Below are 27,167 nucleotides of genomic sequence, written 5' to 3' on the forward strand. Positions count from 1 at the left end.
ACCAAATGCATGCTTCTCTTTCCTGGCTAACATTGGTTCTTAGTAAACAACCCAGAACCAGCCTTGCTGCCCTATTCTGGACAATTTGGAGCTTACTGATCTCACCATTTGCAGCAGACGCCCAGACTGTAGAACAATAGTCCAGATGACACAAGACTAAACTCTTAACAATCTGACAAAGAAGAGGTGGATTGGGGTTGAGAGAGAGAGGGGTTGCTAGGCTGTGTATCCTATGTGCCAAAACAATTGAATGTCGCGTGTGTAGAGAAAGTCATTGTGCAGGCAAAAAGGCGCCGCACGCACACACAGAGAGGTTGCGCGAGTGTAAAATAAGGCATAATATGTGCTAAATTATTCCACGCACACACAAAATGAGTCCACTCTAGGATTTTATCACTGTTCTGACTCCATATTTGTGTGTATTTTTGACGTTTCCGTGCGTTTGCCCCTGACCGCCACCGTACACTGTGTTTGTCTTATTACTAAATAGTGCCCATGTAAGTAAATTTTAACATACATAATCAACGACTTATTTCGACATACATTGTAAGATTTAATGGTCATTTCAATAAAAAAAAGGGGCCGTTTGTTTCAAAATGTGTTGTAGTATTTTCAACGTCCTCTTAGCAGCCTTAAACGACAACAGCAGTATACGTTTTACAGCATAAAAACCTGCACACAGTGGCTTCCTGTTCAGTGCAAAGTGAGCTTCAAAATAAAACCATAGCAATATTAATCTGATTTCTACCACAGCCACTAACAAAATGGGTCCATTTAAATATCTCTTTAGATTGTTATCCAATGGAAGAAAGATTTGTGCATGTACAAAAGCTTTGTTGTCACTGTAGTCAAGTAGGTTAAAAAATATATTTAAATATTGCCCATTTTCCTTGCCTACAATGAAATAGTTCAAATTCATTGACTCAAAAAATCTGCAACAAATTCACAAAAGCTTGTATTTTTTTGTGATTCCAGACTGCACAGCTACTCCCTGCTCTGATACTAGTGTCCAGGCTGAGTCCACGCTCTTCCCAGACTTCAACCGGACCTTCACCTGGGATCTGAAAGTCGACTCCACTCGGACCTTTCAGCTGGACTTCCCTGAGCCGGGAATGCAGCAGATTGCCAATGAAGACACCTGTCCAGATGAGCACACATACACACTTGTTAGCTATCTGCGCACTGGGCCTGCCAAGATCGGAACCTTCTGCAAGGGGGGTGCTGTGACTAGCATCGGAGTGCTCTACAAGGGCCGCATGCAACTCCGGGTACCAGGGGACAAGAAGATGGACCCTCTTGACTTCAAACTCAGCATTGGGCCCGAGACCAGCAGTAAGTGGATACTGCTCATCCATGTGATACATGTTTTTGATTGACACTTTTCTCATTCGCAAAAAACCAAGGATTGTTTACATTTAACAGATGCTAGCACCAAGTCAGTGCTTTTAAAATGGTGCCGAAACCGGTACTAAGTTAAAAACATACACTTTCTTTTCTTTTTTGTTTGAACCAATGCCTTTTTATTTTCTGTGGAATTTCGGGAAATTTCGAATGACTAGACTAGTACAGTAGTACTTCACCTTACAAGTACCTTAACTAGCAAGTTTTTCGGGATACAGTGGAACCGACGATTTACAAACTTAACTGGTTCTTGAAAAGGGTTCGTGAATAGGAAAGTATGTATATTGAAGCAAATTTCGCCATAAGAAACAATATAAACATTGATAAAGGGTTATAGCAGGGGTCCCCAAACTACGGCCTGCAGGCCGGATCCGGCCCCCCAGCATCCAAAATCCGGCCCACAGGAAGTCCCAAGTTAAAAAAAAAAGTTTTATTTTTTTTAATTTTATTTTATTTATTTATTTATTTTAAAAATCATTCCTTTCTAATCCATTTTCTACCACTTGTTACTCTTGGTGTCTCCTAGCCGCTCAGGCAAATCATATTGCCTAAAAATGAATTTTCCCATCGATAACGTGACAATGTTAAATGTTGATGAACATCAATGTTAATTGATGTTAAATGACAAAACTGATTATAAAGACAATGTATATATATATATATATATATATATATATATATATATATATATATATATATATATATATATATATATATATATATATATATATATACAGCCTGGACACCCCAGCCAAATTTTTTTAACCCAATGCGGCCCCCGAGTCAAAAAGTTTGGGGACCCCTGGGTTACAGCCTTGACGAAAGTCTGTATTTTAGTAAAGGTTTGTACACTTTCAACACAATATAAACCACTATGCGTTACTGTATATCAAACAAACATAACAAGGGGGTGATGGATCAACTTTCTATTTGATAACAAAGTCAAAACAACAACAGCGGAACTGTCCTCATGAAATGCAGCTGCTCTACCGACACAGGCACACACTGTCACTAACCCAGTGGTGCACTCACAGTTTGAAATCACAAAACTCCTTCATTTTAAAAGCCATGTCGCTGCAAAGGTTAGTAATAAGAAAAATCAATTAACTTTACCTTGTCGGTTAATTTTCTTGCAGCAGAAGGGAGGAGGAAGTGGGGGAGGAGGCAGTGTAGATAACGCTGGGGTTACTTTCTGAACGTTATCTCAAGGCATTCAATCAATCGCAACTGGACTGTTTGGTTTGTCTTAGAAGGTGTTTCGCCGCTCATCCGAGTAGGCTTCATCAGTTCGTGCTCATAGACTTAAATTGGTCAGATCTAGTCTCTTAGGACAAACCAAACAGTCCAGTTGTGATCGATTGAATGACCTGAATGAATGAGAACATTCATAGACATCTTCCTGAATGTTTCAAACTACACATCAGTTACTTTGTTTTGACTTATATTGAGCTAGCAGAACAACAAAAATACTTTAAAAAGTAAAAAAAAACATTTAAAGAGCACAGTAGCGAACGACAACACTGCTGTGCTGACTGAATGAGCACCGGAGATTGATCAGCCAGTCCACAATGGACGTGCTGCTAGGCACACAATGGGTGGGTGGAACGTTTGTACACTGAGACAAGGTTTGTACACCAAAGCATATTTTATTTGGTCTGTGGTTTGTAAATTGTAAACGAGGGGTTTGAAATCGAGGTCCCACTGTACAAGCAATCTCTCTGTTTTTTGTTATGCTTTAAGTTGCGAGTATAATTTGAGCCTCCCCCGCCGTTAGGATGATGTAGAAAATGCCACAGTGAACACCTGAAGATCTGCCCCAAAACAGCGGGTCTAACTTGCTGGCAGTATCTTATAGCTAGAGATTGACATAACTTTTGTTTTCCAATCACTGGAACTCAAACAGTTAGCAGCAGTCCAGCTTTCACAGCTTTCCAGCCGACATCCTCCTCCCGCTGAGGCTTGCTCCTCCACCCACGTCTCGGCTTCCTGCGCTGGTCTGAAGCTGCTCCCAGTGTAATTGGTCACTAGGGTTGCAAACGCCTCAGGAGGGATTTTGGTCAAAGAAACAATCCCAAAGCAGAAGTTTTCCACCCCCGTGTTTGACAGTAGGGATGCTGCTGTTGGGCTCAAATTAAAAATGTTGGACTTGATGCCAAATACCTTAATTTTGGTTTTATTTGACAATATCAAATCGTCTTTGAGTCATTTATGTGTTCATTTCCACAAACAGGCCTGGATATGTTTTCCAGCGAGGGGACTACGCAGGGATTGCAGCATTCCAATCTAAGCAAAGTGTGTTATTAATGATTTTTCTTGATGACTGTGGTCCCAGCTCTCCTGATTATTATCCAGCAATTTTACAATCTTTCTGACCCCACAAGGTTAGATCTTTGTATTGAGCTGTAGATCAAGGGGGATTGACCATTATCTTGTATTTCTTCCATTTCTAAATGATTGTGTCAATAGTGGTCTCCTTCTCAACAAGCTTGTAAAGGAAAGTCCTCCCAGGTTATTGCGTTCTAAAGGCTTGTCTGAATAAGGCAAGAAGACAAGAATTGAAGATTAACAAGTTATTCTACAAATGGAGTAAGTACAAACAGTAGCTATACCAGCACTGGAGAGAAGGCGTTGCCTTACAAGGTCTGGCGCGTCTCTCTAGATCAGGCCTGGGCAATTATTTTGACTCGGGGAGGCCAAATTTAGAGAAAAAAATGTTTCTGGGGGCCGGTATATCTGATTTTTAGGAGCACTAATACAAAACTTCACAATAATGTCTGATTCAATTCTAAAAATGGAATGGAAATTTTTTTACTGAATGAGACACCCAGAATGTACATGAAAATAAAGAATGTGAGATATACCATATTAACTATGAACGATAAAACACTGAATATTGACAACGTATGAATGTCACACCCCCTCTCAATCGACATATCTTACAATCAAGCGAAACACAAAAAAAATACAACAAAGAGCAAAATATGAAAGTGAAGGGTAAAAAAAAGAAAACACCTACAATCTGATACATCTGATAAATCACTAAGCTTTAGAACTTTGTTGTAAAAATCTCCTTCGGCGTCTGTCCCTGACACCCGCGTTTCAGGCTGGCCGCTCTGGAAACACTCTGTGGAAACACTCCCCACCCACACTGCTTGGTGCCTCGTCTGAGCTGCTGTGACTTCGATTACCATAGTAACAAGTATATCACGCAAAAGTGCAGATTCCAACCTTTGAAATTCTTTGTATAGTTCAAGACTTACAGTCATTTGAAAACATCACTGCACATCATAATGGCAGCCACAGTTTCCATCTTAAAGATCTAAAAAAATTATTTGGGAATGTCCGGCGGGCCAGATTGAAAAGCTTAACGGGCCGCATGTGGCCCCCGGGCTTTAATTTGCCCAGGTCTGCTCTAGATGGTCCTTCTACACACATGCTTGTATCCATCTTGCTGCCCCTCCCTGGCGCAGTTTTTTGGGCTTTTGTCCATCGAAACCTAAAGTAAACCTAAGCGCGTGTGTTTATACACACCCATACACGTGCACTCTTGCTTTGTCTCATTCCTGACACCTCTCACCATCAAAACCCAAAAAGATATGTTTGTGTATTTGCAAAAATAAAAACATTGGGTATATTCATGGTGTTTTGTCCTTGAACAGAACAAAGTGAATAAAGAATGAGACTCCATGTATATTCCACTCTGCTTCAAATATTCTCTTAAAAGTTGTTATTACTGTGGTTCATGTGGCCTATTCCAGTCTTGAGCAGGTCTACGATTGTGTCTTTGAGATCCCTTGACAGCTCTTTGGTCTTGCCCAATGTTGTTGAGAGGTTTGAAAGAGATCCACTCATCCCATAACAATTTAAGATTAGTAGTACTTTTTGTAAGGGGTAGGCATTATTTGTGTGCTTTATGGTAGGGGAATAAATACTCTTAAAAATACAAAATAATTGATAAAAATTATACAATTGTATTTTTGTGGGATTTTTTTTTACATGACAAAAAACCTACTATAAAAAGTTGACTGTTTATGTAAGGGTGTAGCTCAATTTACAAAACAAACTAATATACACAATTCCAGTCAATCCAAATTACCAGCTTCCAATATAGTTTAATATTTATTATTTAGAACATGATCTTTATCAAATTCATTTTAATATCTCAGCACTTGATCAAACATCTGATTTTTGTCTCTGTTAAGCGTTCGAACTACAGAAAATACTTTTTCTCTGACGCCACAATATTCTCCGCTCTTTCTTTTTCAGTGATAGCCACAGTGAAAGTCAACCTACCGCGGGGTGTCTCTGATACGGCCTTCATATCTGCCAACTACCCCAATGATTTCCCTGACAAGCAACAGATGCAGTGGGACTTCAACGTGCCGGACATGCACAACTACACGGTTCATTTTCACCAGCACACGGCCCCAGAGTGCCTCAGCAAGGACGTGGAAGTGGAATACAGAAAAGACAAAAAGAAGCTGACCAAAGTGGGTCTGACTGATAAGCAGCCGAAAGACCAGCAAGGCAACTTCAACATGGTGCTGAAGAACTGCGAAACCAACACTACACTGCAGGGGCTCTCGTTGAAATACAGCGTGTCTGTCATGAGAAGTGGTCATCCAGGTACATTAGTATTTAGTTCCTTTATTCATTCCTTTTAATCTACTGAGCTATTAGAGGGATATGTTCTAGTTCTACCTCTACCATACTGCTCATTTCCTGGAGAAGCAGCTAACCCTAACCATCTTTAATGCTAACATGAATACAGGACACATTAACGTCTTTCCCTTGAAGAAATGGCACACCTTAATGAAAACTTGCATAAAACATTGTTGTTTGAGCATTTAAGATATTGTGCACATTGAACCTACAGGCTGTGCTCTTTTAGGACAGAGTGATTGATGTGACTTATCCGAGGCCGCCCCTCCCCAAACGCAAAATGCGTTGTGCATAGGGCCCCGCAATCTGTGGTGGGCCTTGTTTTGCATGATGTAGCGCATGTAAAATGGCGATGTAAAAAATGACATAGCGCTTTTACCACAAACGTATTCCTGGCCACTTCCTGCTCCATCACTTAGAACAGGGGTGTCAGACAAATTTTAGTTCAGGGGCCGCATAGAGGAAAATTTGTGCACACGCGGGCCGGACTAACAACTTCAGATTGTTTTCTTTGTCTTACTTTGGCCAAAAATAGAACAAACACATTCTGAAAATATTACAATAAAAATATACAAAAAAATACCGGCAGCGGTAAAGTTTAGATCCATGAAAGAAAGAAGAAAGTGAATGATTGTTTATAACTGAATAAATTTACATATGCGTAAAACTTTGTTTTGTTTTGTATAATATTTTTTAATGAATTAAGTAACATTTATGACAACCTTTTTCCGAAACACAATATAGAATGTGAGATATAACAGGATAATGCATACATTTATCATTTGTTTTCAAAACGGTTACAAAAATGTGGGACCCCAAAAATGTCCTCTGGCACCCTATTTTTATGACTTGATGGGGTCCCTGGGACAAATATCATATATTCATTTTTGACTTTGACACCCCTGACAAAATTCCCAATTGAAAAGGACTGTCAACTGTAGCGCACAACATTAGTGCTCGTCATAAAAGGTGAAGGTACTGGGATCAAATCCTTGTTGAAGTAGCATATGTAATGTATGTTCTAATGACGTTAAACTGTTTTCCACTAAATAATAAATATCAGTAATTACTGAACATTTTTTCCCCATGAATTCGTTTTAGTACAAAAAATGCATCTAATTATAATAAAGTTATTCTTCAAAAGTATAATTTTTAAAATAAAGAATTGTATTTTAAATGTTTTTATTTAAAATATTTTCTGAATAAAATAATGTGTAAAAAAAAGAAATCCTGCTTCGGGCCCCAATTTAGGCTAGGTCTGCCCTGGACATTTCTACAACAGGAAGTGCTATATAAATCCAATCCTCTATCATTATTACTTAGAAATTGTAACATCAAAAATTTTTGTCTCTCCTTTGTGACTCATTTGTCCTAAATATCTGCAATTATGACCACTTTTGATGAACTACATATGTTCTACACTTTGAATCATAAACATACTAAAGTACATATCTTACAGCAGGGGTGTCCAAACTTTTTCCACTGAGGGCCGCACACGGAAAAATTAAAGCATGCGGGGGCCATTTTGATATTTTTCATTTTCAAACCATAACAAAATATATGGATTTTGTTTGTTTTTTACCTTTAGGGCAACCGGGGGACCATAAAGGGTCTAAGTCATTAAAATGTTAAAAAGTCAAATTATTATTTTTTTTATTTATATAACGCTTACAGTAAATCTGTACAGTATATCAACTTCAGGTTGATATAAAGTTTAAAAAAACAAAAAGGTTTTATGCCTTTTCTGTCAAAGACAACTTAGTTTTTTATAATAAAACTGAAATATGCAGTATTTCCCCCACTGCCCAAAACATTCAGAAAGCAATGTTTGATGTGAAGTAATTAGAGCCTTAAAAATATCAATAATGCAGGACACCATTGATTTTAATTCATTATTATTTTTGAGTAATCACAGTGAAAAGATAAATAATATCCCATTAAATATATTTGGGATCCAAAAGGTGCCCCACTCAGAAAGTGATACATTTTTATTAGTTGTTTTTTTTACTTTCAACACTTAAGTTACGAGCTCAACTTCAGATATATCTGTCGATTTTACGTTTTAACTATTATTTTGTTTGTTTTATGCTCTTTTGTCAAATAAAATGTTGATGTTTTTGTATGGCAACCACACAATATATGCAATATTTCCCACATAAAACATTTTAAAGTGAAATATTTGAAATAATTGAAGCTTTGAATAGGTCAATAATTCATTCATTAATTTTTTTTGGAGCAATGGCAAAAAAAGAAAAAAGAAAGATAGACAAAAGAAAAAAAAAGCCTGCGTGGTAGCTTTGTGTCAACATTGCAACTTTTTCTAATTAGATTTCACCTCATTCCACTTTTTTAAATGTTTTTTTAATTTTTGCAATAGCATTTCCAGAATGTGTGGCGGGCCGGTAAACAATTAGCTGCGGGCCGCAAATGGCCCCCGGGCCGCACTTTTGACACCCCTGTCTTACAGTGTCTATTAAAACAGAGTATTACATGCAGAAATCAAGCTTTTGCATCTCATTAGAATGAGCAAGTAATCATAATGTTGTGGCTGATTTGGTGCTTTTACTTCTTTAATTAGTGACTTGTCAATGTAAAGTATGTATATATTTTTGTACTATTGCTGCAGCAATGGATTATTTCGGTAATCTTTCGATTAGTTTATCTGATTAATCAGGTAATACACACTTCGTATTTATTTTGACGTTTTTTTCTGCTTGCTATAACTTTCATTATTTTTATTTTTTTAAATCAAATTCATAAACATCAACAATGAAATCACAATTTTAACGTAAATGCATTAGTAAAAATCTAAAAAATGTCCACTGTCCGCCACCACACAGGTCACGGACCCACACGACACCGCTCTCATGTGCGCTCTATTGCAGTGGCCGTGTGGGAAACATATAAACGTATTTAAAGTTACGCGCACTTCATACGATTTTATAAATGTGTATTAGTTTCACTCATTAAATGATTAATGAAAACATTTGTAATCGATTCATTGTTGCAGGCCAAATTTTTATCTATTCTTTTCTGGACGATATATTTTTTGTCCATAACTACAATGTTAAACTGGATTAAAACTAAATTGTGAACCTTTTAAATGCGTATTAAGATGTGTGCATGAATAACCAGTTCATTCAGGACATACACTAAGCCACGTCTTATAATGTTAACAAATGTTTAAACACCCTAACAATAATGGTTGCATCCTTTTTATCTGGACCTGCATCAAATTTGACAGTGGAAAATGCTAAAAAAAATCCTTACCTTTTGGGATAATGTGAACATTACAGCATTTATTATAGGCTTATATATGTATATTTTCAAAAGACGTACATTATAATGAAAATACTCTTCTTGTGCTTTATTTCCTTAACTTTCTCAGTTCTCTGCACGGTGGACCTGAGCAAGCAACCGGAAGTGGCCTTGCAGATCGAGAAGGTGGGTTCCGATCCTTTTTGCGAGATGAGCGTGAACACTGAAGTTGTAAAGAAGATAAACGTGGCTGCAGGCGCTCAGGCCGAACTCTCCTTTCTTGACTGTCCCAATGAACACGTGCAATTGACAGCAAGTCAATTTATTGGTGAGATGCTCTTGTTAATATGGACTATCATTGTACATTTTGCATAGGAGTACATTTTTCACATTTTCACGTTATATGCATTGATAACAACAGGTTGTCAAAATGTGGCTTCCTGTTCTGAGACACTCCTCACCGTGCCCACATTGGATTCCTGTCTTCGGATGCCCCTCCACAGCTTCACCTGGCACCTAAACATCCCTCAGGACAGCACCGTTGATCTGGTGTCGCCATCAGGGGGTCTTCAACAGTCCCTGCCTGGCCAGGAGTGTAACAGCCCTGTCTCGCTGCATGTGGAAGAGAGCCAGGGCTTCTCTGTGGGAGATTTCTGCTACAATGGGATCATCCAGAAAGTTCAAGTCCACGCCAACATCTCCGTCACGGCAACGACCCGAGACTTCAGCAAGACGACAGGGCCTTTTCTCAATGTCACTTTCACTGAAGAGATCCCAGGTAAAGTGATGTTTTATATGAAACTATGCAAAATGTTCACGTGAAGAGTTATTTTACTGAGTCCCTCCAGGAATTGGTACTGTTACGATTGCGCCAATTCAAGCAAATTCAACCAATCCACGCAAATTATGCTTTATACCAGACTTGGGCAAAAAGGGCCGTTAAAATTTTCAATCCGGCCCGCCGGACGTTGTACATAGTTTTTTTAGACCTTTAACATCAAAACTGTCCCCGCCATTATGATGTGCAGTGCTGTTTTTAAATGACCGTAAGTCTTGAACTATAGAAAGTATTTCAATGGTCGAAATCTGCGCTTTTGGGTGTTATATGAGTTATTACGGTAATCTACGGCACAGCAGCTCAGATGAGGTACAAACCAGAGTGGGCAGAGGTTTGTTTTCAGAGCAGCCAGCCCAAAACGCTTGTGTCAGAAACAGATTTTTATGTGATAATATATCATATTGTAGGTGTTTATTATACTTTGCATTCATATTTTGATGTTTTTTACATTTTTGTTGTGTTTTGCTTGGTCTGAGAAGTAAAATAGGAGCGACGTTCATATGTTGTTAATATTCAGTGTTTTATTGTTAATAGCTATTTTTGTAAATCCCACTTTATTTATTTTAATGCACATTTTGGGTATCCCGTTCAGTAAAAAACTGTAAAATTCCAATCAGTTTTTTTGAGGGGGTCTGTCATAACGTTTTTAGAACTCTGTCGGACATTGTGACTTTTGGTATTAGTGTTCCTGGGAAAAAAGGGACCCAAACACGCATACTGTACAGCAGATTTTTAGAGCTAAATGTGTACATATAATTTATACACACATACACCTTGGCCCCCCCAGACACATTTTTTTATTTCAATGTGGTTCCCGAGTCAAAATATTTGCCCAGCTCTGCTTTATACTTTCCTGCACATTTTGACCAAGCTGCTTCATTTTTGCTAGTATAATTTGTCTTGGAGCTGCGCTCAAACGCGCACATCAACTGAAATAAAGTTTGTAACCTTTTCTACAAAGGTAACAGGAACACCAACATGTAACAATATATTAACACTTCATTGCTCAAACAACACAATTGTTGTCCTACCATGTAGCTCAGACCTACTTCTGGCTAAGCCTTCTGGGTAATGTAGCATATAGACATTTACTTTCTAGTTTACATATTTATTCAAGCTTCATTTATCCAGGGTAAGTCAGTTAAGAACATCATCCAATTTGACAGCATTTACATGACAGAGATGTTGAAGTGTGATGATAATCTCTCACTCTTTTACCAACAAAAATGCTCGGGAATGTTGGGAACCACAAAATGAGCTAAAACCAAAAGCTAGTATGCTAACATATAATATACCGGTAACATCATTTTTACCTCATTTAGCAAATACACACCTAAGAGTTTTATATATGTTTTTACTTGAGGCTATATGGCTAGCCTGTTAACATTTTATAATAGCAATTTAGCTAATTTTGTATGTTTAAACCTAAAAATCATTGATTTTGATACGCCATTTTAGAAGAATGATAATCAATCCTTTTTTTTTTAGAGCCCTTATTGAGTGTCTCAAAAGGATTTGAATTCACAGTGACATCCCCTAATATAAATGCTAACCAAATATGCTAACATGCTTCACATGTTAGAATGCTAACATGCTACATACTTGCCAACCTTGAGACCTCCAATATCGGGAGGTGGGGGGTAGGGGGTGGGGGGGCTTGGTCGGGGGTGGGGTGTGTGGTTGGGGGCGTGGTTATTTACAGCTAGAATTCACCAACTCGAGTATTTCATATATATATATATATATATATATATATATATATATATATATATATATATATATATATATATATATATGTATGTATGTATGTATGTATGAAATACTTGACTTTCAGTGAATTCTAGCTATATATATATATATATATATATATATATATATATATATATATATATATATATATATATATATATATATATATATATATATATATGTGTATGTATGTATGTATGAAATACTTGACTTTCAGTGAATTATATATATATATATATATATATATATATATATATATATATATATATATATATATATATTGTATTTACATAAAATAAATACTTGAATTTCAGTGTTCCGGTGGCTAACCATTAGATGGCAGTATTGTCCTGTTTAACTTCTCCGTTCATGAATGAGTATATCATTTCGGCCACCGTGTTCAATGGAGAAGTCTGTTCTACATATTTACAGGCAACATACACCTTCCCCTTTGAACTGTCCTGGATGAACTGAAATTCTTGTTTCCATTCGTTTGAATTCGTTAGGCTAGCTGTTTATATTGCGTGAGAACAGGCTGTCCCCACTCAGTCTCAGGTCCGCATTGAGCTGGAGGGGGCGTGGCCTCCAGCTCCGGCTGAATACCGGGAGTTTGTCGGGAGAAAATCTCTGCCGGGAGGTTGTCGGGAGAGGCGCTCTCCCGCTAAAAACGGGAGGGTTGGCAAGTATGACATGCTAACACTATAATCAATGATTTTTAGGGTTTGAAATGTTAGCATTTCAGTTTGCCATAGGCTTTTCAGCATTCACATGTAATTTCTTAAAAATTGCATTTTCTAGTTACTATTATTAGTTATAATGAATTAAAACAGTAGAGTAATTTGACAATGAGCTCTAAGTATGTGGTTTTACTGCCGTCTAGTGTACTTTTAAGCCTATTTGGTATAAAACGGGTAAAACAACAATACAGTATTTGTTTTACAACTTTTGTTAAAATCCTGTACTTTTTTATGTTAGGGTTACAACAAAAACTTAAAGCATTGATAACAAATTTGTAAAATCACAAGTTAATAAATGTTTTAAAAAAAAAAAAAAGTCTCAAAACATCACAATTATTTTTGCAACTTTCTAAAAAAGTTGCCGCAAATTCAGGCATTTCAGGCCACAACAGTCACACAAAAAAGCCTGCAAAATCCTGGACGGACTGGCTAACCTTGTAAGGCAACTGGATTTGCGGGATAATGATTTTGTAGAGTTCCTCGATCCAACAGTGCAGTGTTAAACAATGTCAATAGGTATCGTTCCCCCAAAATTGACACAGTAGTGATGTTAGACTGGTTTTCTGGTGAGTTTCAGCACCTTTTTAAACACCCACTTTTAGCCTTTTGGTTTCACCTACAGAAAGAAGATGGAGACAATTTCATACTGCGTACAGCGGTATATCTTTTGGTAGCATCTTCATCCCGAATTGTTATTTTTGCGCAACATTTGAAGAAATTGCCAAAGTACCCTAAACAGGAGAAAGACTGAGTCAGAACCTCCTGAGAAAATTTTCTGTAGTTTACGTATTGTACAATGTTTTTTTCTGCTGCGGTCGTGTCACTAGGACTTTGCAACTTGTCTTTGGCTTGGAGCAGACATTATGGAGCTTGATAGTATTCACATCGTAAACACGAAAGTGTAGATGCGCTCAACGCTTGCAGCAGCTCAGGCACAGGACATAGGCGTTAACAAAGCAGAGAGCCGCTAATATTCTATTTTGCGTCCTCTTCTACTGATGTTTCATTGCTGGAATTGTACCTTGAGTTGCGTAAATTTTGCTTGAGAAAATGCTGAAAGAACATTGATACATACTTGGACTTCAAGATAAATGAACATTTTAGCAGTTTTACAAGGGTGGGAACCCTCAGGGGCATGCAAGGTTTAAACAAACAAAACAAAAAGAATAACAAGTATTAAATGTCACATTTAGCTTAAGAAAATACCCAGACACTGAAGATAAGGAAACACCGGCGCTATGGTGTCGATCATATTTATATTTATTTTTTACTCATAATGTCAACAATATCAGTTTTGAAGTAATCATGGACCGGGGCGACAAAAACATGCAATTAAGTGATTTAAATGATAGTTTTACATTCCTTTATCCACACGGTCTATAAGGAAATAAGCTTTACGTATGTAGACGACGTCCCACCAAGATAGAGCGGCATATCGAGTCCGGTGATAGAAAGGAGGCAGTTACTGTTAGTTACCTAATGATTACCCAAAAATGTATTGATAATATGGAAAATGACTGTGAGATTCATTTTCTGGAGCAAAAGAATAATACATAAAGAAAATTTGCGAAATTTTGGTTATCTACAAGTCGTTTTGACTGTTCAAGGACATCATACTCATGTTTAGCAAAGCGGATCACTCAGTTGATATGCATACTGTACACACATAATGCGAACAAAAAACTGCCCAACTCATAGAAACCTCTTAGTGAGCTACTGCCATGACGGACTGAGACCAACGTTGGTTATGTGTACTTTTGAACTAATATACACATTTTACATAGTTGAAATATTTCTATGGGAATAAATAATAATGGCAACTAAAGTTTAAATGTTAATCGTATTAAAGATGTAAAAAATAATAATAATTGGTCAATAAAACTGTTGTAAAGGCTAAATCTATCATACCAATATTTGTTTTGATACTTTGTAATAAAATGTTATGATCGACTGTATCAAAAGCAGCGCTAAGATCAGGTAGCAGCAAAATGGATGACGCATCAGCATTAGTTAGTCCGCTAACCAGTGGTAACCAGAGTTACCAGTCCTCTATTCTGCCTATAAATGCTCTTAAAAAAACATCCAAACACCTCCATTAAGGTTTTATATACATGATGTAAGTATATATGTAATGTAGTAATGGGCATGTTTAATATTTACGTATTTTGGTCATTTTACGCATACGCGGAGCATTAATTTAGAAAAAAAAATGTAACATCACTAATTATTACTCACTGCAGATTTTATGAGAGCCAACAAACATAATAAAACATCACTTACTGTACAATGTATGCTGTCATTAGGATGCCAACTGCTAGGACGTTCATATATTCCCTTTTAGATGAAGAATGACTCATAATCCTCGCAAAGAAAAGGGGGGTGGAACCAAGCATCTTTTCTTGTCATTCTTACCATATCCAGGTCTAAATTAGCTGTCAAAGTGCACCAACTTGTCTGAATACATCCTCATCCTTCTACTATCCAGGTGAGAGGCATGATTTATTGATCTACAATAAACTCCCACAAGCAAAACGTGAGGAAGCAGCTTACCATTCGATGATGTAAACATTGGCACACAAGCTTGAGATCACGGCGCCGCTATAGTTTGTTGGCGTTAGCGCTTATGATAACAATATCACTAATACTTGGTTAATATTCTATTCACAAAATGTAAATGATGTATTGTTGGTGGTTTTGGGATAATTATTCATTGGGTTCTATGGGCAGAATAGAGGACCTCCCATTTGTTCTGTTGTAAACTGACTTTTATTAACGTTTATTTACGAGTTAGAATGCATTTTTAAAAGAGACATCCGTCTTCATGTCTCTCATAACGATTGTGAACGATAAGCATAATTCCAAAAAAAAAAGTGCAGTTCCCCTTTAAATATAAGTATAATGATTTTATATTTATACCAAACATATTAGTTAGCATGCTAATATAGTGTAAAAAAATATACAACATAAAGTAGCAAGAAACACGTCAATAAAGAATAAAGCAAAACATGTTCTAGACCAAAAATCACTTCATATTCTCTTCTGCTCACTAGTGTTACCATATCTGAGTTATTGTGTAGAAATATGAGGAAACAACTACAAATGTGCGCTTCATTCACTAACGGTGTTACAAAAAAGATCAATTAGAATAATGCATAATGTTGGATATAGAGAACATACAAACCCTTTATTTAATCACAAATATTGAAATTCAACGATTTGGTGCATTTGCAAACAGCTAAAATTATGTACAAAGCAAACTAACCTGCTACCCAAGAATTTACAACAATTCTTCTCAAGAAAAGACGAGAAATACAACTTTAGAGGAAAATCTAATTTAAAACATGAGTATGCTTGTACAACACTTAAAACCTTTAGCATATCAGTATGTGGAATTAAATTATGGAATGGATTAACCAAAGAAATCAAACAGCACCAATATGATTCAGTTTAAAAGACTGTTCAAACTACAAGTGTTCACAAAGTACACAAAACAATAATTATGATGAACATCTTGAACACTTTTTTTTTTCCTTTAGAGATAAAGATTATTTATGGATTTAATATTTGTTTACTTACTATGGTATATATTATTTATTTATTCACAGTTCTGTTACAGAGAACAAGGAAATAGGATATAATTGCTATGGTATGAAAAGGGGTAGGATTAAATAAGCTCAGCTTCTTTCTACTCCTTTTCGGACGTGCTGTAATGAAACAACTGGAAATATATAATGCATTACATTGTATGTGATGCATTACAAACTGAACTGAAATATTTTGCTTTTTAATTTCTTATTATGTTATTGTTATCTTACAGTTTGTGTAAAAAGTGTATTCCACAATTAAAATGTTTAAATATATGTGCAAAATTCCTTAGCACAACCACAACATTCTTCTTCTGAGAAGAGTGCAAGTAAGGAAGTAAATGAAGTGATCAATGATTGCTGTTCAACTGCCAATAGTTTAGCAACCTTAAGTCTCTACTCAACAAGTAAAGACATGTTCTTCATATTTGACATTCTGCTTGAATCCCCACAGGGATGAGGCAGACACACAAGGAAAATATTACTTTTTTTGCCCATTATGTCTCTTGATATGCGTGTGCAAGTATTTGTGTTATCAAATGATTTTGCAGGACATTCACTTATCTTCCACAGGAGAGCACTGTTGCACTCACAATGCCTTTCCTGTTTTCCAGAGACCATAATTTATCAGGTCAGCCCGCAGGTGTCGTCTCCCACCCTGCTGGCCACCCCCAATTGGCCCAACGGCATGAGGCCTGCGTCCACGGTGTCCTGGGTCGTCGCTTTGCCGAGCGGCTACCAGGCGCACACCCAGTTCGTCAACGTCAGCCAGCCCAAATGCGCCGACAGACACACCTGCATCAAGGTGAAGATGCTGGACTCCGAGGAGGAGATGCTGAGCCGCAGGGAGGATGAGAAGACGGACGACAAGCTGCTGGTGCCACGCAGCTTCTATGTCAACATGTCCAACTGTATACCGGAGGATGGGAACTTTGGTGCTGTCACCCAAATTGTTCTAGAGAAAAAGACCAGTAAGAAAACAAAAATGTTTGCCTAACATAACCCTAAAATATCTGAAGACTAAAAAACTGCTTTCTATTACTTCCCAGATCTTTTAGGCATCCTACTAGGGATAGCAGGAGCTCTTCTTCTTATGCTCATCGTGTTGGCTGTAGTCTGCTTCTTTGTAAGGTGAGTACTCCTACCTTCACTCAGTGGTGTGCCGTCAGGGCCATCAAGGCCTTCTCTGCTGGCCTTAACATAACCAGAAATCATGATCATAATTAAAGATAAAACATTTTTTTTATTTACTTTCCCTAAATATCTAAAAGTATTCATATTCTCTTAATGTCATATTTTGCTCGTTCCAGTGCTGTTGTTTTAGTTTTATTTTGTATCCAATCAGAATTAAGATAGCTTATGTTGCCATTCTGTACCAAATCTGCCCAGGGCCTTCAGAATCAACAATGTAAGTGAACGGGGACATAGAGTTGAGAGACAGTTGCGATAGCCAATCAGATCACGAGTTGTTGTCAGTAAGTAAGGCCTTCTCGATGGCCTCACGTTGAAAGTGAAATTTACGCGTCCTGTGATTGGATACTCATCGGGACCGTTAGCGGATGAATTTGAGATTACATCGAGTTGAGAGACAGTTGCGATAGCCAATCAGATCACAAGTTGTTGACAAACTCTTGTTGTTAAAGTGTGTCATTCTTGTCATTTAATTAACATTGTTACGTGTGTATTTGTCGCCATCATGTGGTCAGGACAGTTAATATATCTTTGAGAAGTGTGTACTTTGAATCAAACTTTATTGACCGGAAGCAGATAAATTTACGGTATATGTTTTAATTGCTGATGCGTTTTAATAGATATTTAAATGCGCCAGAAAATAACCTGTTTTGTATACTGTTGATGTGCTTCATGAATTGATTAACGTGGACCCCGACCTAAACAAGTTGAAAAACTTATTCGGGTGTTACCATTTAGTGGTCAATTGTACGGTATATGTACTGTACTGTGCAATCTACTAATAAAAGTCTCAATCAATCAATCAATTCAATGCCCAGTCGGGTGTAAATGTGTTCCTCTATAGTGTTTCTCCAGCATTGGAGATCACTGAAAGCCTAGGTGGGAAACGCACGGCCCGCCACTGCGTTCACTACATATTTGAAGCAGAAATAGAAACGTTTCTGTTAGTGGTCACATTTAAGACTCATAATATGAATTGAGTTCGTAAATAGAAAAGTTTGAGGTAATTTTTTTCCATAAGAAACAATGTCAGCTCATACGCACCGCAAAATACAGAGCAACACATACATTGTATTTCGCAATGTATAAACATTCCTTTAATTGTGGCTAGTATTGTATATTTATTGTTAGAGGATGAATATCAAAAGCTGCATTGACTTAGTTACAGTGGAACCTTAAATTATGATCTTAATTAGACTCAAAGTTTGACATAACGCGGTCGTTGGGGTCCATAAAATAACGTTAGCAGCTACAATCTGCCAAATCGCTATCCTTATCTGACAACAAACATAAATAATGCACGTGTTAAGTGGGTCATATGTGCTCAAAGCCAAAAGAGGGCACAGGGACGAAATATGGATTTTAGAAATGGGAGGCAGCCCAATTGGCTTGAGAACGGGAGGTGTTCTTTGAAGGGATTTGATGCATGTTTTGGATTAAGAATACGGAATAACAAAATTAACAATAAAGGAGACTACTGTGGGCTATCTGCTCCTTTTTTTATGTAAATGGTAATCAAACCCACTTGATTACGCTTTTGTGGTCTCTGATCACTAGACCACCACATTGTGACATGAAAACTGCGCCATTGTAAATATATCTGTGACAAGTGTGTCTGGCAAGGCGACTTGTGTCAGGTTCAAACACTGATGACATCTATTAAACAAGACAAGATGCAAGGAATTAAACAGACAGAATTAAATTTGGCTCAATTGAGGAGAGACATCTGGACTGTACTCTTTGTACAGTCTCACCACGCTCTGACGAAAGATTGTACGCCTCCTCTTTTATTTGGGCTTTCCCTGATTACATGGCAACAGCTGTTACTAAAGCACGGGGGTCGTAAACAGCCATCGCCTTTGGTTACAAACAGTTCATAGAAGAGGTCAAAAAACAGTTCAAAGAAGATGTGCCTGGAACTTGGGCAGATCCTGCTTTCTCTATGCTTTGTAGTTCTTGGGTCAAGACAAAATCTTTCTGTGGATTACAATACATGAAAGAAACAGAACACCTTCATGTTGCTTCCCATCCGACACAGTGGAGTTTTACAAGCCTTCTTCTTGGTAGGATCAAAGATAGTTTTTATCTGCTCGCCGGGAACTCATTGAAACACAAAGTTTTGTGATAACTTAGATACAATTATTCTGACTATTTGGTTTGTTTATTTTTGCTTCTCTGTGTCTTGTGTCGGGGGCGGTGCGTAGAGTTAAAAACAAAAAACTCAATCCACACCTGTAACCTGCTCTCTTCCTGGTTCTATATAATTTACTGTAAACTACACTCGTAATATTACAAAAGCAGTGTTTAACAAGCAGTTTAACATGAACCGTTTTTAAACCTTTTCTGTCACAACTATCTCTCGCTCCTGTGAATGATCGCAACTCGCCCTTATCTCGCAGAAGCCAATCAATGAGCTTGTGGGAGGTCTAAAAGGACATGTTTCAGTCTAACCAGAGGTTTTCCACCGGGCACAAGTGTTTGACTTATCTCCATTTAGTAGCGTTACATTATTGTTGGACAGTTAAAACTGCAGGGGACAATTTTAAAAAATGTTCACCCATGCCAAAATACATCCATGAGCTTTCAACACATTGGAAGGTTAGCGCCCTCTAGGCAGCTGTGTAAAGGTTGCAAACAGCCCCTCTAATTGTTCAATCAGATTAATCACACTTTTTAAAACGTTGATTAATGGTGCTTAATCACAGTTGACAAATCCTCAGTCTGCGTTGTTTGTCATACACCGCTTGTTGTCGGTGTACCAGTAGCGTTCTTGCTAGTGGTTGCCTCAAAAAAGTGTTCTGGATGGTATTTTAAAGTTGGGCTTCGATGACAGGAGAATGTATCCCTTCAATTTACCTTGGTTTTATCTTAAGTCCAGCCGGGGTGTGTTTTCAAACCAATTTTGCCCACAAGCACACCAGTCGGAGTCTTCTTGCTCATCGTTGCACTGCTGACCGTAAAGCAACCCAGACCGTAAAACAACCCAGACCGTAAAGCAACTCAAAACAAAAGTGTAGATTAGTAGGGGTGGGAATCTTTGAGCACCTAATGATTCGATCCGATTGCGATTCCTGGAGTGACTATTCGATTCAGAATCGATTCACTGTTCAACACGATTCTTGATTCAAACTGATTCTCACGATGTATTATTTGGTATAATAATTATAATGAAACTTTATCAAAACAGGTTACAGGTTAGTTGCATGGTGATGGCCTAAAATTGTCTCTTTAAAGAATGATCCTTTTAACTTTTTTAATCGACCTTTGAAAATGATTAACAGAATTAGAATCGGGGTGAATAAGAATCGCGATATGGCTGTGAATCATTTTTTTGTGCACCCCTAGTGATTAAGCAGTGTTACCGTATTTTTCGGACTATAAGGCACACTTAAAATCATTTTATTTTCTCAAAACTCAACAGTGCGCCTTGTAATTTTAGAATAATTTTGGTTGGGCTTACCGACATCGAAGCTATTTTATTTGGTACATGGTGAAATGATAAGTGTGACCAGTAGATGGCAGTCACACATAAGAGATACGTGTGGACCGCAATATGATGGCAGTCACACACAAGAGATACGTGTTGACTGCAATATGACTCAAGTAAACAACACCAAAATTGTATATGTTCCATTGAAAATCCATCCATCCATCCATTTTCTACCGCTTGTCCATTTTTGGGTCGTGGGGGGTGCTGGAGCCTATCTCAGCTACAATCGGGCGGAAGGCAGGGTACACCCTAGACAAGTCGCCACCTCATCGCAGGGCCAACACAGATAAACAGACAACATTCACACACTAGGGCCAATTTATTGTTGCCAATTAACCTATCCCCAGGTGCATGTCTTTGGAGGTGGGAGGAAGCCGGAGTACCCGGAGGGAACCCACGCAATATAGACATCATACATAAATACTAGAGATGTCCGATAAGATCGGACTGCCGATATTATCGGCCGATAAATGCTTTAAAAAATGTAATATCGGAAATTATCGGTATCGGTGTCAAAAAGTAAAATGTATGACTTTTTAAAACGCCTCTGTACGGAGTGGTACACGGACGTAGGGAGAAGTACAGAGTAGTTGCATCTCCCAGCCGTACATGCCAACCCTTCCGATTTTCCCGGGAGACTCCCGAATTTCAGTGCCTCTCCCGAAAATCTCCCGGGGCAACCATTCTCCCGAATTTCTCCCGATTTCCACCCAGACAAAAATATTGGGGTCGTGCCTTAAAGGCACTGCATTTGCGTGCCGGCCCAATCACATAATATTTACAGCTTTTCACACACACACAAGTGAATGCAAAGCCTACTTGGTCAACAGCCATACAGGTCACACTGAGGGTGGCCGTATAAACAACTTTAACACTGTTACAAATATGCGCCACACTGTGAACCCACACCAAACAAGAATGACAAACACATTTCGGGAGAACATCCGCACCGTAACACAACATAAACACAACAGAACAAATACCCAGAAGCCCTTGCAGCACTAACTCTTCCGGGACGCTACAATATACACCCCCCGCCCACCTCAACAGTCTCATGCTCTTTCAGGGAGAGCATGTCCCAAATTCCAAGTTGCTGTTTTGAGGCATGTTAAAAAAAATAATGCACTTTGTGACTTCAATAATAAATATGGCAGTGCCATGTTGGCATTTTTTTCCATAACTTGAGTTGATTTATTTTGGAAAACCTTGTTACATTGTTTAATGCATCCAGCGGGGCATCACAACAAATTTAGGCATAATAATATGTTAATTCCACGACTGTATATATCGGTATCGGTTGATATCGGAATCGGTAATTAAGAGTTGGACAATATCGGAATATCAGATATCGGCAAAAAAGCCATTATCGGACATCTCTAATGAATACTATACAAATACTACATAAACACTATAGACCAGACCTGTGCATTCTGCGGGCCACATCCGGCCCTTTGTGCGTCCCTGTCCGGCCCGCGTGAGGCCAATCATAAATTACAAAATACATTTTAAAAAGTATCTATGTCGAGTGTGCAACACAGCGGTGCTGCTTTTGTTTTGAAAAGCGTTATTTGTATTACTTCCGTGTGGACGTATGCGCGTGTGTGATTGTGAGTGAATGTGAACAGCGGCAATCACAAATTACAAAATAAAGTTTAAAAACATCTGTGTCGTGCGCGCAATACAACTGTGCTGCTTTTATTGTCAAAAGTGTTATTTATGGGCGTATGTCCGTGTGTAACCTGTGAGTGAAGGTGCACAGCGACAAGTGATGAGACGCTAAAAAGAGAAAAGTTGATGACAAATGCCGTGTTTTCAACAAGACATGGACTGCCAAGTATTTCTTTACAGAAATTAAAGGTAAAGCCGTGTGTTTAATTTGTGGTACACAGCTTTCTGTGTTTAAAGAATATAATTTGAATCGCCACTACACGACGAAGCACGAGGAAAAATACCGGAATCTGTCTGATGAAGAAGCGCGCAAGGGAGTCTGATGCGTTAATGGTAAAACTGCAAACCCAACAAGGACTTTTTGCCAAATTTCACACCCCCAGAGATGCAGCTGTCAGGACAAGTTTCGTCATTTCTCACAAAATCGCCAGAAAAAGTAAGGCGATTTCTGAAGGAGAGTTTATTAAGGAGTGCATATTGGACTCTGTTGCGCTGTATGCCCGGAGACTTTGACTGTTTTTCGCTGGCTTTGGATGAGAGCTGCGATGTACGTGACACCGCCCAGCTGCTCATCTTCTTACGTGGGATAACTACGGACTTTCAAATCACGAAGGAGCTGGCAGCCATGCAGTCAATTAAAGAGACAACCACAGGTAATGACTTGTTCACATAGGTAAATGCGTGTTTGGACATGTTAGGACTGAAATGGGACAAGCTGGCAGGTGTGACAATCCAATCCAATCCACTTTATTTATATAGCACATTTAAACAAGAAAATGTTTACAAAGTGCTGCACAACAATATTAAAAACAATATTCAAATATTATCCTTTGCTCCACCAATGACCGAATAAAAACAAAAAATAATTACATATAAAACCAATATAAAAAACAATATGAAATAAATATGATTAAAAACGATTTTTAACAACAGATGGTTGTCCAAATCTGACGGGGAAAAATGTTGCATAATGCAGGATAAAGTGACAGAAATTAACCCTGTGCAGAAATGGACATTTTTGCATTGTATTATACATCAGGAAGTGTTGTGTAAGACAGTGTTAAAAATAAAACCATCAAAAGCAATCTGCTTTTGTATAAAGTTAAGTTAGGTTAAATGAAATTATTATTATTATTATTAATTATTATTATTATTATTTATCTTACGGTATATCAAAAATAATATTGAGCAAAATTTAATTGAAATATTGTCGGTGTGGCCCTCCAGCAGTGCTCGGGTTGCTTATGAGGCCCCCGGTAAAAATTAATTGCCCAGCCCTGCTATAGACTATAATTTGGTGCGCCTTTTGTATGAAAATAGACCTGACTAGACCCGCTCATCGGCAGTGGGCCGTATAATCCGGTGCGCCCTATGGTCCGGAAAATATGGTAATTCAATTTGTTTCTTCTTTCTGAAAAGGAAAAAGAAAAAAGAGCGCATGATGAAGGAGTCGTCCATCTACTTGGGCGGAGGGAACATCTTTAAAGCACGTGAAAGGCAGTTCAGCAAGGCCCGGTCCGACAACGACTCCCACGTGTACGCCTCCATTGACGAGACCCTGACATACGGTCACCTCCTGGGCGACACCAGCTACGCAGACCGCATGGAGGACCACTTCAAAGGCATGCAGGTGGACTCCTACCACACCTTCACGGGCCCCTCCGAGCTGCCCGTCATCCAAGAACCCGAGCAGGAGCCCGAGATGGACCAGTTCAACACGTTCCTGGACCCCGCCGAGACCTTCATCCCGTCTCGTCCACGCACTCCCATCGACCGCCAGGACAGCCTGGGCTTCCACGACCGCCGTATGGTGGACAACGAACTGCACACGTTCAGAAACACGGGGGACTTAAACGTCATTCGACTCTCTGGTGCTGACATGGAACCAGAACCAGAAGAAGAGTACTTGTAGATGATTCCCGTCACTCTCATGGGAACTTCTGTGCTTCGGCCTCACTCAGGGAATCTGAGTAGAAACGTTTTTCTTAACTTGACTCCTCCGTTTTGAGAGAACTTTGAAAAGCTTCCAGAAGAGGAGCTATAAACTTATTTTTTTAGGGTTCACTTTGTTTTTTTTATCTGTTATGTAATCCCTGCTGATGTGGTTTGGATTTGGAGCGGGGAACTGGAACAATTGTGCAGTGTTTTTATGTTGTGAGTCTGTGATGACATTTTTTTAATGCAATAAATGTGAGGAAAAAAGCTGCACGCCTCATTGGATGATACACTGAGCTTTTTTCCATGTTGGATGGTGAAAAGTATTTCCACCGCAGGAACTTGATGTCGAACAACAGGGCGGAAGGTGAGGAATCGCTGTCGTGTGGAAAAATTTATAAATTACCATTTTTGGTGTGCTATTATTCATTTTATCATTAGTATTTTTTACATTTTAACATCAAATCTGTACTTTTAAAACAGTGCCAGGACTGTTACTTAAAAAATGGAAAACAAGTACATTTAAAGAAAAAAAAACATTGCCTTTTTATTTTTATGACATTTTGTGACATTCAAGTTGAACAGACTAGTCATTTAAACACTTCAATTATATAATTTAAATAACTAAAGTAATACATTGAAAATACACAATAAACTAGTTAAAGTACCAATGATTGTCACACACACACTAGGTGTGGTGAAATTTGTCCTCTGCATTTGACCCATCCCCTTGTTCACCCCCTGGGAGGTGAGGGGAGCAGTGGGCAGCAGCGGTGCCTGCGCCCGGGAATCATTTTTGGTGATTTAACCCCCAATTCCAACCCTTGTAGCTGCGTGCCAAGCAGGGAGGTAATTGGTCCCATTTTATAGTCTTTGGTATGTATATAAATTGTAATATTGCAGAAATATATATGCAAAAAAAAAAAAACCTGCTTGTCAATATTCATAATTTCAGGGAGTTTATGAATGCGACCTCACTCGCCATTGGAGAATCATGAAGTCCTGGCTCGCTCGGCAGCGGTGAGACCTTTTTTGTGCATTCTGCATAATAAAGAAACTGCTAGCATGAAGTGGTTCTATTTGGCATTTAAAGCCCTCTAAAAAAACCGCCAAGTATGTTCGATTAAACAAGGTATTGCGACATTGTTATCGTAGGAGCTAACACCTAGGAACTACTTCTCTGACGTAGTTACAAAACGCCTTGCCGACAGCGCCTCAGGCTACTACCAAGAGCCTTAGAGGTTTCCAACTTTCTTACTAAATCTGGTGACTTTCTCGAAAGGTTTTGGAGACACAAAAACGGGTATCACTGGAGTTAGCTGTCACAAAGCGCTCTCGGGTGGTCAGGTTGATAGTAGCCTTGCGCAGCAGTCCCAACTGCGGTCACAGCACGGAGGAGACCCACACCCCTCTGCGACCTGACTGCAAATGAAATGTGTGTGTAAATAAAGCTACAAATACACAATAAGAAAAACTATGTGTACTCCGCTGCTCTCCTGCCCTTGTGCCTGTTCACTCTTCCATTTAAAGGGGCTGTTAGCGTCCTCTGGGCATCTGTTTAAATATTGCTAACTCTCCAGAGTTTTGTAAGCATTATTTTCCGCCCTCTTACGGCTTCTAGTACGTAACGTACGTATGTAACACATGCATTAGCTTTTGGCGTTGTTAGCTGCTGATAGCAATTTGGATAGTGTTAGCTGCCATTGAATGTATATTCTATCATAACTGTCACGGCCCGGGCGCACCTCCAGGAGCGCGACAGGCGCGTGCCAGTCCGGCTGCAGTAAGCAGCTGCAATCAATCGCCGACTATCAATGCGCCTGAAGCTGATGATGAGACCTGCCTTCATAAGCCGGCACAACCTGCTATCCCGGGCCAGAACGTAGTTTCCTGTTCAGTACAGTAAGCCTAATCGTCAAGCTCTATGCGCACTCTTTGCTCTCTGTGTTTTCTCCCCCGTTGTGTTTATTGTCTCGTGTCCTCCTTGTCGCCTCTCTGCAGTCTGCCTTCGTTCCCACGTCACGGGCTGTGTGTCTCATCTCCCCGCATTCCCTTTGGTTCCCTGGCTGAATCTTGGATCTTGATCTCCCGCCTGGACACGGACTCTGACGCCCCGCTAGTACCCCCAACTACCTGCCTGTCTCGCGGACCTTCGAGCCTGCCTTTCCCCTCCGGGACTTCCGCCCCTCGCTCAACACTCCCGGTAACACTGCAGTTAATTCCCACACATAGTCGCACACCATACATTTTTGGATCCGTCACACTTCATTTCCCTTGTATATTAAAGGCCTACTGAAATGATTTTTTTTAATTTAAACAGGAATAGCAGATCCATTCTATGTGTCATACTTGATCATTTCGCGATATTGCCATATTTTTGCTGAAAGGATTTAGTAGAGAAAATCGACGATAAAGTTTGCAACTTTTGCTCGCTGATAAAAAAAAGCCTTGCCTGTACCGGAAGTAGCGTGACGTCACAGGAGCTAGTATTCCTCACAATTCCCCATTGTTTACAATGGAGCGAGAGAGATTCGGACCGAGAAAGTGACGATTACCCCATTAATTTGAGCGAGGATGAAAGATTTGTAGATGAGGAACGTTACAGTGAAGGACTTGAGAGGCAGTGATGGACGTATCTTTTTTCGCTCTGACCG

General features: G+C 38.9%; 1 protein-coding gene across 2 annotated transcripts in view; it reads left to right on the forward strand.

Annotated features, from left to right (window-relative positions):
- Window positions 1-24,803, forward strand: part of cdcp1b (CUB domain containing protein 1b) — a 64,529-nt gene extending 39,726 nt beyond the window's left edge. For both annotated transcript variants that reach the window (XM_062030017.1, XM_062030015.1), the window contains 7 exons: window positions 976-1,332; window positions 5,668-6,027; window positions 9,452-9,649; window positions 9,743-10,099; window positions 16,844-17,200; window positions 17,279-17,360; window positions 23,998-24,803. In XM_062030017.1, the coding sequence (XP_061886001.1) occupies window positions 976-1,332; window positions 5,668-6,027; window positions 9,452-9,649; window positions 9,743-10,099; window positions 16,844-17,200; window positions 17,279-17,360; window positions 23,998-24,490 (2,204 nt within the window). In that variant the 3' untranslated portion in view covers window positions 24,491-24,803. The remainder of the gene's footprint in view (window positions 1-975; window positions 1,333-5,667; window positions 6,028-9,451; window positions 9,650-9,742; window positions 10,100-16,843; window positions 17,201-17,278; window positions 17,361-23,997) is intronic.
- Window positions 24,804-27,167: the final 2,364 nt, after the last annotated feature.

This window comes from Entelurus aequoreus, linkage group LG20 (genome assembly GCF_033978785.1).
Source record: "Entelurus aequoreus isolate RoL-2023_Sb linkage group LG20, RoL_Eaeq_v1.1, whole genome shotgun sequence".
In the NCBI taxonomy this organism is placed as follows: Eukaryota; Metazoa; Chordata; class Actinopteri; order Syngnathiformes; family Syngnathidae; genus Entelurus; species Entelurus aequoreus.